This window comes from Podarcis gaigeae, assembly GCF_964106915.1.
Source record: "Podarcis gaigeae genome assembly, chromosome: 5".
Taxonomy (NCBI): Eukaryota; Metazoa; Chordata; class Lepidosauria; order Squamata; family Lacertidae; genus Podarcis; species Podarcis gaigeae.
In genome coordinates, this window is record NC_139681.1 from 84,356,393 (window position 1) to 84,371,208 (window position 14,816).

Sequence of the window (14,816 nt, forward strand, 5' to 3'; positions counted from 1 at the left end):
AAGGGTCCTAGGCCGTGAAGGGCTTTAAAGGTAAAAAGCAGCACCTTAAATCTGACCCTGTACTCCACCGGGAGCCAGTGCAGCTTGAAAAGCACCGGGTGAATATGCTCCCATGGCAGAGACCCCGTGAGGAGCCTCGCTGCAGCATTCTGTACCCGGTGGAGTTTCTGGGACAGCTTCAAGGGCAGCCCCGCATAGAGCGAATTACAGTAGTCAAGCCTGGAGATGACCGTCGCATGGATCACTGTGGCCAGGTCGGGGCGGGAAAGGTAAGGGACCAACTGCTTGATGCGGCGAAGGTGGAAAAATGTCGCCTTGGCTGTTGCTGTAACTTGTGCCTCCATGGAAAGGGAGGCATCAAGGATTACACCCAAACTCTTAACGGAAGGCAATGGCACTAATTGGGCCCCCGCAAGAGAAGGGAGTTGGTCCCTCATCCCCATGCCATCCCGACCTAGCCATAGGACCTCTGTCTTTGAAGGATTTAGTTTCAATCGGCTCCCACGAAACCATCCAGCCACAGCTTCCAAACATCTGGTCAGTGTGTTCGGGGCCGAGTCAGTGTGGCCATCCATCAGCAGATAGAGCTGAGTGTCATCAGCATATTGGTGACAGCCCAGCCCAAAGCTCCGGATAATCTGGGCAAGGGGGCACATAAAGATGTTAAAAAGCATCGGGGAGAGAATTGCGCCCTGCGGCACTCCACACACCAAGGAGTGGCACGACGACATTTCCCTCCCTAGTGCCACCCTCTGTCCCCGACCAGAGATAAAAGAGCACAACCAGTTACGGGCTATGCCCTGTATCCCCACGTCTGCAAGGCGGTGGTCCAGTGGGCATAATTGATCACTGCTTTTAGATTATTGTGGTTCCTTTTTTTTACTTTGAAATGAATGTAAAGTTACATAAGTTATGCAAATAGTTATGTATGTTGTGTAATTTACATTAAATAGCAGGCAGCATCCTCTCCACCCCCACCCCCCACCCCCCACCCCAAAAAATCTGCAATGGATTGAAGGAGCCTTCCTTGCAGATGTTGGGAGTCCAAAGGAGAATAAAATCTAAAAGTCCCACTGAGCAAGCAGATTTCTACTGCCAAGTTGGTTGACCGTCAGCGGATATCACTAGTTATGTCTTTGAACCAGACAGAAGCATCAAACTAGATGCATTGATCTACCCAGTGCTTTTCTTCTGGGGGTACGCATACCCCTAAACATTTTGTGAATCTAAGTTTGGCCTCATTGAGGGGCAGTATTTCAATATGAGAAGGAAAATGAGAGTACTGTACAGTGGTACCTCAGGTTAAGAACTTAATTCGTTCTGGAGGTCACGCCACACGATTTTTGTTCTCATCCTGAAGCAAAGTTCTTAACCCGAGGTACTATTTCTGGGTTAGCAGAGTCTGTAACCTGAAGCATCTGTAACCTGAAGCGGCTTTAACCCGAGGTACCACTATACACTTTTTTAAAAAATTAGGGAGAAAAAGCACTGGGTATAACTAAGGATATATGAAGGCATTCTTTTCTGTTCTGCCCTGTACTCATCACATGCAGTACTTTTTCTGTTCTATTGCAGTTCCACCAAAAACTACATTATCTGTCTTGCTGTGAACTGTGGCAAAACTACATTGTCATTATGTTAGTTCAACCCATTCATTTCAACGCAGAAAAAAATGTAATGCAAAAGGGGGAGGAATGCATTCAGAATGGATTGGTCTCCATTCTGAAGATGGGACAACTAAATGAACACCAGCGATTTCTGTTCCTGAATTTTGTTAGAATTATCTGATATTCCTAGATGTAGCATGGTGACTATGACTATAAGGTTGAGTAAGGTATGAATCAAAAAGTCCTTGGGTTCAAGCCAAGGCTTTATGCATTACAGAAAACTTTCTTCCCTAGCTAGTCATGATTTCCTTACCATGTTCCCTCACATCCACTGGAAATTAAAGGTAAAGGGACCCCTGACCATTAGGTCCAGTCGTGACCGACTCTGGGGTTGCAGCGCTCATCTCGCTTTATTGGCCAAGGGAGCTGGCATACAGCTTCCGGGTCATGTGGCAAACCAGAGCAGCGCACAGAAATGCCTTTTACCTTCCCGCCAGAGCAGTACCTATTTATCTACTTGCACTTTGACATGCTTTCGAACTGCTAGGCTGGCAGGAGCAGGGACCGAGCAACGGGAGCTCACCCCACCACGGGGATTCAAACCGCCGACCTTCTGATCGGCAAGTCCTAGGCTCTGTGGTTTAACCCACAGCGCCACCCGCGTCCCACTGCAAATTACAGGATTCTTAAACCTAGTGTCTCCCAACTTTCAATACACTGTTAACATACAGTGGTACCTCGGAATGCGAACGGGATCCGTTCCAGAGCCCCGATCGCATCCTGAACAGAACGTAAGACATGACTGTGGGTCGTGTTTTGCCTTTTCTGTGCATGACGCCATTCTGAGCGTCTGCGCATGCGCGAGCGGCGAAACCCGGAAGCGCTCAACCTGAAGCACATTCAACCCAAGGTATGACTGTACTGGGAAAAATCCCATTTAGAGAATATTAGTTGCTTCCAGTTCCAGTACTATTTTGCTCCTTTGCAAATGATCAGCAAAACAAATTATTATGAACTAAAAAATGAAGTGCCATTGCTTTTAAAAAATGAGCTTCTCCTAGCTAGAATCCACCATTAAATGTTCTGAGAAAGGATGCAGAAATTAATGATTATGATCCAAGGCAATTAGCAACACTTAACACTTAAACAGAACCATATATCTTGTTAAGCGCAGCAGAACACTAATGACTGCACCCTTGCAAAGCTCTTCTGAGAGAGGAAAGTTAGCATTATTATTCACATTACCGAGAAAGAGAAACAGATACAGAGAGGTTAATAAAAGTGGCTCTCGGAATTGAAGAGAAGAGTTACAGATATTCAGCGTTGTGCTTTGTCTGCAGAACATTTTGACTTCCTAAATGGATTCTATCAAATACAGAACAATTACAACTTCCTTGTGTTTTTTTGTAAATGCATGCATATGCACTTAAAACTCATATAGAATTGAGATTCTATTAAAAGATAATGACCGTTTCATGAACAATGAAGCACCCTGAAAGAATACCAAACAGAGTTCATTGGGTGAGAGCGGGGATTGAAATTGAATTCTGGTATCAAAATCCCAACAGCAGCAAAAGACAAAGGCTGCAATTCTACAAAGCAATGTGCCAGCACAGGGCAGAAGCAGATACATAGTTGGGGGTTATCTTGATGCTTCTACATCTGCTGCTGGCACAGATGAATAGGCAAGCCACTTTTCAGTTTAAAATCCACTTTGCCTCTACGGTCAGATGAGGAACAATAGGAAGTTTTCACTTAGACTTCTTCCAACTGAGCATAGAGCACCCCTGGGGAGTGCACATAAGTGTCAGGGGAAAACCATGCCACAAGCTATTGGTTTTTTTTTTTTTTTTTTTAAGGGAAAACACAAAAGCAATGTGAAATCTTACAGCTGTTATCCAACTGAAAATGGGGAGGTTGGCAATTTTAATTGGCTGCTGTTTGTTTCAACCGATCTTATCTACCTGCTCCATTTTATTAAAGTTATGTTGTTATGTATTTTAAGATGGTGATATCTTTTCCTGTGTAGATTTCTTGCACTGAAAGACACTTGGGGTGCAAACAGCAGAAAGGTGGAGTTTGAAATTAAATAATAATTCAAGAAAGAACTCTTGAGGAATACAACTCAACCCAGTCCCCAAAAGTGGGGGGTTGGGGTCGGGGGAGCAGGGGTTCACTAGAATCATCACTCTTAATTTCAAATCATTAAATTTCACCTACTCTCTCTCTTGTTTTTCTCTGCTCATGTTTGATTGTAGCTGCTGGAGTGTCTTCTCCATTTCTTTATTTTCAAGTTCCAGCTGAACCTTCTCCAACTGCAGCTCTCGTATACTTCTGAAGAGAGATTTAAGTTCAAACACCAAATTCAAATTTTCCTCCTCCCGTATACAATATAATATGATCAGCATGGTTCAGAAACAAGCAATTTTAAACCCATTTACTTGGAAGCAAATCCCATATGTTTCAACAGAAGCAACTCCCAAGCAAATTATTTTATGACAGTAGCCATAGGCTGCAATCCTATACATACATAACTAGGTGTGTAGAAACAACAACAACACCATTGAACTCATCATGCAGGTGATTGCTCTGTTCATAGTTATGAATAGCTTGCTTTCATGGTGCACATAAAAAGCCAATAGATTATCGAAGCACACGAGACAGTTACAGGAAATGAACTTACTTTGCTTTCAGTTTTACAGAGACTCCAGTTTTTGAACCAGGGAGAATCACAAAGTCATTGACGCTCATGATTGCCAATTGTCAAACAGTTACAGCAATACAACAAGTTGTACAGACTTGATATCTGCACAGAAATGAAAAATAAATAAATAAAGGCAATATCCATAACCTGTTACCAATTCCAACTATATTTTTAAAAAGGGAAATGTACAACAATAAACTGTCCCAGGGAGTTGACTCAGAATCACCCATGGAACCGGCGCCATCTTCCTGGTTGGTTACATTTTGATGCGGCTCTTAATTTCTCTCTCCTTAATATGCCATTGCTTTTACGTTAGGGTTGCCATATTTCAAGAAGTGAAAATCGAGACAAAAATTTGTTGAGATTTTTTTTCTTGGCGGCGGGGGGGGGGGGGGAATCGCTCAAAGAAAGTTACTGAGATGGGTGGGGGGACGTTTCCAAAACCCGGACATTTTGCCGATTCCATCATTGCAATCCCAGAAGTATGGCGACCCTACTTTACGTACACGTCAGTTATTACTTAAATTGTACCCTGCTGTGAAATCGCTCTACAATGAAGAGATGTCTAAATATATTTTAAATAAATAGAATAGCTATACGGCACTAAAAACGAATACAGGATACACGTGACGAAGATATATATATATTTTTTTAAAAACTAGAGTAGTTTAATCCAACTAGATTAAGCTTATATAGTAAACAGAATTAGAGGTGTAGGAATTAAATATGTAGAATAAATGGTAATATTGGCCCCTATAGTAGTGATGATCACCATTTAGTGGTAGGACTTGTCCTTATGAATATGTTATTGGGTGAGCATGGTATGGATTTTGGTGTTTAAAATTATCTGGTTTTGTTTTATTTGTAGTGCTTCGTGTGCTTAAGTCACTGTGCAATTGTTTCTTTTGTACAAAACTACAAATGTAAAAAAAAAGAAAAAAGAACCCCTATTCTTACTCATTTCCTTCCGCATCAAAGGCCCTACTTTTTAATAGGTGTCTACTAGCAGATCTCTGTTTCATCCCTTGGAACTCCCCAAGGATGCTCCTCTGGCCCAAGCGCTGCCTTCAGAAGCTTTAAAACCTGGCTCTCTAAGGAGATTTTGGAGAAAAGTTAGTTCGCCCTCTTTTCTGTCTTCTTTCTGATATGGATTCTTCCCTACTTTTCTGTGGTTATATTGGCTGGATAATAGTCTGTCGATTTCATTTTTCTTCTCTCTGCTGATGTGTAATTCTTATTATACTGTGTATTTATTTGTTCTTTTTTTTACTGAGCTTGCTTTAGAGCTACTTTGAATTGTTTAAGAAAAGTGGGATATACATAACGGAAATCTCCAAAAACTTCCGCAATGCTTAAGTGACCAAAAGATTTGAGTGAACGATTTGCATGATCTATATGCATAATTCACATATTACCATTTAAGAATGGAGGGTTACCACTAGCCTCTTAGAAATTGAGGTTAGTATTCTGCAAGTGGGAAGCAAGCTAGGAGCTGTTGCTTACAAGTCCTTTCAGAAACTGAAAAATAAAGTTTTAAGCAAGAAGAAGAATTCAGCCGAGGTGTTGAGGCATACATGGGTTTGTCAACTAAAATACCCTGAACTTCATCTCCACCTTTACAGCAGCTTGATCAGCAACATAAATAAGCAACGGTTAAAAGATGGAGACAATTATCATCATCATCATCATCTGCTAATGTCAGCAAATCAAACATCTGAAGAAGGCAACTAGGAAAAAAATTCTGTAAAATAAAATAGAAAGTTGGTAACCAGGTACAGAAGGGGAGTGTTAGGTCTAAAGGCTTGCGTTACCATCTTAAAAGCACATAGAAATAAATCTATGAAAGAAAGAAAGACAGACAGAGGAGTAACCTGGCACACATCTGCCTTTCTTGCGAGCAACAGTCAATTAAGCCCCTCCCAGATGGCAACATTAGACTCAGCAGCAGCATATGGCAACATTGCAGGGGGGCTGCAGTTCTGTGCTCTATATGCTTTACATACAAATGCTCTTTGTTATATTCCCAGCATATCCTGCCACAAAGCACAGGCAGCATACAGGTAATAAGGCAGCGGAAACCCTTGGAGAGTTAACATATTGGATTGGATTGGCCAACAGTAAAAAGGTAAAGGGACCCCTGACCATTAGGTCCAGTCGTGACCGACTCTGGGGTTGCGGTGCTCATCTCGCTTTATTGGCAGAGGGAGCCGGTGTACAGCTTCCGGGTCATGTGGCCAGCATGACTAAGCCACTTCTGGCGAACCAGAGCAGCGCACGGAAACGCTGTTTACCTTCCCGCCGGAACGGTACCTATTTATCTACTTGCACTTTGATGTGCTTTCGAACTGCTAGGTTGGCAGGAGCAGGGACCGAGCAACAGGAGTTCACCCCGTCGCGGGGATTCGAACCGCCAACCTTCTGATCGGCAAATCCTAGGTTCTGTGGTTTAACCCACAGCGCCGCCAACAGTATGATCCAATAAAATGCAGCTTTGTATGTTCATTCTGTGCCCCACACAAATGTGACAATGTAGAGAGAGCTAGGTACATTTGGGTTTTCTGCCGGTTACGAACACATATAATTACAAGACCGCTGGCCCAGCTCGCTCAGTATTGTCTACACACTGACCGGCAGCAGTTCTCCAGGATTTCAGATGGGACTGTCACCCAGCCCTACCTGGAGATTCTGGGGGTTGAACCAGGCACCTTCTGTGTGCCAAACAGAATTGCTGGGAGCACGCATGAGGAAAGACAGAACTGCTCATGGTGGTGAAATAGGAGTGAGTGTGGAGTAGAAGGGTTTCAATAGGGCTTTGTCACAGCTACCGTGGCACCTTGCAGAGCAGCGCTTTGTTGTGCATCCTTTTCGTCTAGCATTCAGGGCTCCGGAACGGATCCTGGTTGCAAAACAAGGTACGACTGTATTCTACAAGAGTGGAACATTCTGTTATTAGGCATTCTTTTATCCAACTGGTCCATGTATAAAAAGGGTCACAATTCCAACCACACCAATACTGAGATTTTTGAAGCTCTTTGGGGAGATTATTATTTGCTATATATTTCATATTTTTAAAACATTAACAATTTATTGTTGCTACCCTTCATAAGCATTCAGGACAGACTGAACACTAAGTTTTAATGAATGTGCAAATGAAAGGGCCAGAGTACATCTTCTGCATGCAGAAGGAAGTCAGCAAGCGTGTATGAGACTAGGGCAGAGAGACAGAAGACTCCAGTTGAATGCCCCACTCAGCCATGAAGCTCATTGGGTGACATCGGTCCAGTCTGTGTTTCTTACCCTAACCCATCTCACAGGGTTGTTGTAAGGATAAAATGAGGAAGGAAAAAAACATGTATGATGCCTTGCACACCTTGGAAGGTCTTATAAATAAATAAATAAATTGCTGGTTATCTCCGATTAAAGGAATTAAGCGGCATTTGAAGAGAAACATCCTTCTCTGCCAGAGGCTGCCAGTCAGAGCTGACGATGCTAGACCGTAGGCAAAGAGTGCCTGGCCTGGTATTGCACAGCTTCTTATGCATCTAGGATCACTTTGCTGCTTGCAAATCCTAACCCCGCCACCTACTTAACAACCCCACTGCAAGTTATCTCCCAGAGCCACTACTGAAAGTTAACTTTTTCATCTATGCCCGCACCTCACCCCTTCGCCACCAGGATTCACCACCTTATTTTTCCCTCAGGGTGGATTTGCAGCAGGCAGAAATTCAACAAGGAAAGCCCCCCAGACACCCCCCAGCTTCACCCACTGGGTTTCCGCCTGATTTGCAGCTGTTCCATTCCAAAGGCCCAGCTTGGGGAGGGAAGGAGAAAGAAAGGTGGCAGCCTAACAACACCATCCCTTCAGGGCTGGGATCATGGACTTAATCAAGGGGGACGGCAGTTGCAACCCTAGATCAAGTAAAACAATAGAAATACTTAACTAATTGACAATCACGGCAGTTCTGCACTTCCCCCACCCCCAAAGTCCTGCACCCACCCTAACAAAAATCTGGCTGCGCCCATGGGTGGGATTCACCAATTGCAGAAATGAAGCAAGTGAGGCTTTCTAGTTCCTACCCACAGGGTTTTTAGGCTGAAGGTATTTCATGTTTGGCCCTTCAGCAGGAACCCCTGTAAATTCAGGGGAGCTGCCTTGAAAAAGAAAAGGGAAAAAAATCCCAAATCAAGGCATCACGTCATCTAGCTCAGTATTGCTTACACGGACTGGCAGCAGCTCTCCAGGATTTGAGGCTCTGCATGCAAAGGGACGTGGGGGGGGGGTGGCTTCTGCATGCAGAGCGGGTTCTCTACCAGTCCAACTCTGCCCCGCCCCACCCAAGAATAACCCGGTGCCCTTCCGACGAGACCCCCGACGCCCCTTTAAATTAACCCTTTCTTGGCCGCCGGCTCCCCCCCCCCGCCTCAGAACCGCAGAACCACTTTGCCCCCCACCACCACACCACACCCCTCAGCTGCCCCTCGGTCCAGCATTTCGCCCACCCCACCCCTCAAGACCTGCCTCCAACGCGGGAGAGGGGCGAACTAAGCGCCGCAGCGACACGAGCAGCTCTCCCACCCAACCAGCCGCCTCGAATCCCTCCTATCGCAGGGCGGGAGCGACGCGCCGGACCGGGCCTCGCCGGTCTCCATAGCAACGGGTCAACGCGGCGCGTTCCACTTCGGAAAGCGGGGGTGGGGCAGTGGCTGCGGCTGGAGCTTCGGAAGATTCCATGCTGCAGAACGGGGGGGAGGTGGAACAGAGAATGAGCCCAGGGGTGGGGGAGTGGGGGAATGATCCGGTTTTTAATTTCCGAGCCTGCTCTGGTTCGCTTTTGGTGCATTTGGAACATCCCAATTCTATATTTCGCTTTAAGGCGGGGGCCAAACCTCACCACCACCTTGCCAGATCCACAAGATCCCTGGTCTCCATGGTTGCCCAGGGCACTGGAGCCCCCCAGGGGGAGTTGGTCCATTAGGGCAGGGGGCGGGCGTTGCCCTCCCAACCTCACTGTGCCCCCAATAAACCTCCACCTGCCTTCAGTGGGTCTTACAATGGCTACCAGCTCCTTGCTTCTTATAGTATTTCCCTTGTAAAGCGGGAGGGGGGCGTGTGAAGATGGGGACACGGCTAGAATTTGTTGGTTCCAGCTGTCATTGGCCCTGGTACCACCTACCATTCGCTCCCCTGCTTTCCACCCCATCTCTTCCAATGGGCACCAGCTGCAAATTTGGGCAGCGGGGAGCATAAGATTGCTGGTGCAACTACTGGGTCCAGGACGGGTCCAGTGCCAAGGCACAACAGCAGTGAAATCAACTCAGGATCTGTTGGTTCCCAAGCCACCTTACTCTCCCTCCCCCACCTTTGGAGCATCCCAACAGCAGCACTCCTGCCCAGTTGCATGTGCAATGGGGTGATATTTGCATCCCTGCAGGAAGAAAGCTTTTTCTCGAAGGGCATCTATTTACCTTTTAAACTATTATATTGTCTTTTTTGTTATTGTTGAAATATACTTGGAGTCGAGTGAATTTCATGCTCTTTATTCAGCTCGTAGTAGCAATGAATGAAACTTTCCCCAAAACGTCTAGCTATATATACATTACCTCGGGTTACAGACGCTTCAGGTTACAGGTTCCACTAACCCAGAAATAGTACCTTGGGTTAAGAACTTTGCTTCAGGATGAGAACAGAAATTGTGCAGCTGCAGCGCGGTGGCAGTGGGAGGTCCCATTAGTTAAAGTAGTACCTCAGGTTAAGAACAGTTTCAGGTTAAGAACAGACCTCCAGAATGAATTAAGTTTTTAACCCAAGGTACCACTGTATTTACACAATGGGCCCTGCGCGATTGGCTAATTCCGGGCTGCTCCTGCAGGCCAATCAGACTGCTGCATTCTGGATCCTATTGTTCTAGGATTCAGATCAGTACATAACAATTGTTATTACTGCTATTGGGACACGGGTGGTGCTGCGGTCTAAATCACTGAGCCTCTTGTGCTTGCCGATTGGAAGGAAGCAGTTCAAAAGCATGCCAGTGCAAGTAGACAAATAGGTACCGCTGCAGCAGGAGGGTAAACGGTGTTTCTGTGCGCTCTGGTTTCCGTCAAGGTGTCCCGTTGCGCCAGAAGCAGTTTAGTCATGCTGGCCACATGACCTGGAAAGCTGCCTGTGGACGAATGCCACCTCCCTTGGCCTGAAAGCGAAATGAGCATCACAACCCCATAGTCGCCTTTGACTGGACTTAACCGTCCAGGGGTCCTTTACCTTTACCTATTACTATTATTGGATTTCATATACGTACCACCTTCCTTCATAAAATAAATTCAAAGTGCCTTACAGAATGAATTTTTGGCTGCGGAAGGATTGCATCTGTCAATATATAAAGGTGTTCCTTGTGACTCGTGGTCTGTTTGTTCTGTGGTTGTAATTAATTGATCCTGAAGTGTGGCAGCATTTGCACTTTGAGACACCTTGCCTATTGACATCAGGTGGGCACCTTCACTGTACTTTCTTTGGTGCCTGCTAAAAACACGCAAGCCTGTTTAGACACGTATAATGTTGTTGGCATGCATTTTAATCTGGTTTTCAGCTTATCGTTGATTTTAATTAATTTTTGGTATGTTTTAAATAGTTGTTTTCATCTCTTTTTTACTGGTAATTTTATTCTTTCTGCAAACTGCTTTGAGGTTTTATTACAATCAAGTGGTATATAATCTTGCGAAATAAATAAAATACAATGTTCTTTATGAGCCAGACCTAATTTAGAGTAAGTCCATTGTTCATCTAATTTGCAGCTCGGGTGGCCACACATAAACGAGGAATAGGTCACTTTCATTCAACAGCGAAGAAAGAATCTAAGCAGGTGTATCTTGCATGACAAATTACGTTTGCTGAAATTCCCTCTTCTGCAAAGCTATTAAACATGCAGGAACCCTGTCTCTTACCCTATTCACAGCTCAATGCTATGCTGGTTTACTCAGAAGTAAAACTCACAGGAACTCAATGGGGCTTCCTCCCAGGTAAGTGAGTTGGTATAGGATTGCAGCCTAATTAAATTTACACATTCTGCTCTGCTGGCCTTTCCCCATGAAAGAATATGAAGAGACCTAAGGCGTGAGAGGGTCAGCTGTTTATACTTGCTCTCGTGAATGATCCTAGTCTGATCAAAGGTCTCTTCGACTCATTTATTTTGTGTGTCTGGTAATTACTTGCCTGAATGCACGGGGCAGCTGGATTCTTTTTCATTCACCCAGGGATACGCCAGCCTCTTAACTGTACAGCAGAATAATCAATACAGGCTGCAGGAGGAGAATTGCATCCTTGGATAATCTGGAACGAATGCTGAAAGAATCTCTCTCTCTAGACAATAGACCTCAACGTGATTCTGCAGCTACATAAAACCCTTAAGAATACTTGAGAAACATGAACTGGAAGTAACATAAATTGGAAATGAAGGTGGCATATATATAGCAGCACTCAGGTTGTGAAATTAAATGTCTCAAAAGCAGATTGCAAACAGCTCTCCGCTAATGTTACACAGAAGATGTGGACCTGATTGCATTCAATATCTTTATTAAGAACAAAAGACGGAAAAATAAAAAGTATATTTTCAGAGGGCTCTGCCCTATACTGAGCCAAACTGTTGGTCTTCAAGTTCAGTATTGTCTGCACTGACTGGCAGTGACTCTCCGGGGTTTCAGGCAGGAGACAATCCCAGCTCTACACGAGAAGCCAGATGTTGAACCTCAGAGTTCTGCATGCAAAGCAGATGCTCTACCTCTGAGCTATGGTGCTTCTTAATATTCTGAATGAACCCTTTGGCACAACCCCTTAGTTGGCATTCTCCACTGCAGCTAAATCTATCATAGAACTGTAGAGTTGGAAGGGACCCTGAGGGTCATCTAATCCAATCCTCTGCAATGCAGGAATCTAAACTAAAGCATCCATGACAGATGGCCAGTGCCGGATTACCAAATAGGCAGAGTTGGCCCTGGCTTAGGGGCCCCGCAGGAAACAGCTCAAAGTAATATTGATTTGATCTTGAAAGAAAATGACAATCAAACTTTCTTAGTTCAGTGTTATCCCACTAGAGCACATGCATGAGGGGTGGGGCCCAAGGTTTTAACTGCCTAGGGGCCTCTGCAGGGTTTAATCTGACACTGCAGGTGGCCACCAAACCTCTGCTTGAAAACCTTCAACGTAGGAGACTCTACCACCGTCAGAGGGAGTCCACAGAGACCTCGGGTCTCAAATTTCAGCAGCTCCCTGTTGTTGTTTAGTCATTCAGTTGTGTCTGACTCTTTGTGACCCCATGGACCAGAGCATGCCAGGCACTCCTGTCTTCCACTGCCTCCCACAGTTTGGTCAAACTCATGTTGGTGGCTTCAACCATCTCATCCTCTGTCGTCCCCTTCTGCTTGTGCCCTCCATCTTTCCCAACTTCAAGGTCTTTTCCAGGGAGTCTTCTCTTCTCATGAGGTGGCCAAAGTATTGGAGCCTCAGCTTCACGATCTGTCCTTCCAGTGAGCACTCAGGGCTGATTTCCTTCAGAATGGATAGGTTTGATCTTCTTGCAGTCCATGGGACTCTCAAGAGTCGCCTCCAGCACCATAATTCAAAAGCATCCATTCTTTGGCGATCAGCCTTCTTTATGGTCCAGCTCTCACTTCCATACATCACTACAGTGGTACCTCAGGTTAAGAACTTAATTCGTTCTGGAGGTCTGTTCTTAACCTGAAACTGTTCTTAACTTGAGGTACCACTTTAGCTAATGAGGATATTGAATACATATTTTGTGTTAAAATACATAGTTAAGTAGGAGTTTAGATATTATTTTTGTACAGATTGGTTGTTGTTTTTAAGAATCACACCAAGGTGAGGAAATGATATGGAACAGACTTAGGAATAAACACATGAGAAATCGACCCAGAGCAGAAATGGACTAATCTACACATCCATTCATACAAACTCATATACAGTGGTACCTCGTTCTGGAGGTCCGTTCTTAACCTGAAACTGTTCTTAACCTGAAGCACCACTTTAGCTAATGGGGCCTCCCGCTGCCACCACACGATTTCTGTTCTCATCCTGAAGCAAAGTTCTTAACCCGAGGTACTATCTCTGGGTTAGTGGAGTCTGTAACCTGAAGTGTCTGTAACCTGGAGCGCCTGTAACCTGAGGTACCACTGTACTGGGAAAGCCATAGCTTTAATTTTATGGACCTTTGGCGGCAAGGTGATGTTTCTGCTTTTTAAGATGCTGTGTAGTTTTGTCATTGCTTTTCTCCCAAAAAGCAGGCATCTTTTAATTTCATGACTGCTGTCACCATCTGCAGTGTTCATGGAGCCCAATTTATTTGCAACTCCCTATGCAACACCAAATTTCAGTGATCCCGCCTCTCATGCTCCATCCTACATAATAGTTGTGGCATCCCCTGTGGCACCCCTGGGACTCCGCACCCTAAATCTGCCCCTGGAGTCCATTCCACTGACAAAAAGCTCTTACCGCCAGAATGACCTTCCTGGTGTTTAGTCCTCAATCTCCTTTCTTGTAACTTGAAGCCATTGGTTGCACACCTTTTTATTGCAAGCCGCTTTGAGATGTATAAAGGAAAGGAGGGTATATATCCTATTTTAATAATAATAATAATAATAATAATAATAATAATAATAATAATAAATAAAATAAACCCTATCCTTTAGAAACTGGAAACAAAACTCCCACCAGATTTAATGAAACCAGAATGCAGCTCAGATCTTTATTCATTGCATTTCTCCCTTATGCATCATGCATAGGGGCACAAGATAAATGACCCCCACCCACTTGCACACCAGTCCAGGCCGAGTTCCCACACATGAAGAATTCTACTTATGTAGGGACAGGGACGCACACCTCCCCAATGTGTATCCAGCCTTCCCTTTCCAAGCCTTGCCAGTAATTGTTCCCAAATTACTTTTGCTTTGAAACAGTGTGCCTTCAGCAAGAGAAAGCGAGACCTGAAATTCAGCTGAAATCCATATGGTGGAGTTGTACTATAAGTTATCAGCTTCCTACATTTCACAGGTCTTGGTCTGTGTTTGTTTCTAACAATTCGCTCACACAAAAGGAGGGGATACAAGGCTTCCTCCCCCCACCCCACCCCAAAACACACCATATTAAGCATATTTTTAAAGAAAACTCTTTTTAAGGCAATCTGTGCAGTGCCAGAAACACCCCCTTTGCCTCCAGTAACATAAAAAAGGGAGGGTTTGTAAGAATTTGCAGTGTCACACCTACAACCCAAAATTAGCTTCTGGGGAGTGCGATAAGTTAATGAGGCAACCATGAAATCTCAAAGGCATTTTTTAGTGTGAGGGGCTGGGCACATTTATGTGTTGAACCCAGTGTGACTATTTAGCGCCCAATCAAACAACAGTGTCTCCAAAAGCTGTCAGTGATGTTTTTATGCTTTAAATCAGGGGTTGGCAAAGTTTTTGTGGCTTGGGTCGGTTCACGGTCCCACTGACGCCGC

General features: G+C 44.7%; 1 protein-coding gene across 3 annotated transcripts in view; it reads right to left on the reverse strand.

Moving 5' to 3' along the window:
• The window catches only part of ZBBX (zinc finger B-box domain containing), a 41,503-nt gene extending 32,459 nt beyond the window's left edge, over positions 1–9,044 (reverse strand). The window contains exons 1-3 of one of the 3 annotated variants that reach the window (XM_083739399.1): positions 8,831–9,044; positions 4,291–4,413; positions 3,828–3,941 (exon numbers count right to left, since the gene is read on the reverse strand). In XM_083739399.1, coding sequence (XP_083595525.1) covers positions 3,828–3,941; positions 4,291–4,358 — 182 coding nt within the window. In that variant the 5' untranslated portion in view covers positions 4,359–4,413; positions 8,831–9,044. Of the gene's footprint in view, positions 1–3,827; positions 3,942–4,290; positions 4,527–8,766 lie in introns of all 3 variants that reach the window. The other 2 variants (XM_083739400.1, XM_083739401.1) reach the window with 2 other exon arrangements.
• Positions 9,045–14,816: the final 5,772 nt, after the last annotated feature.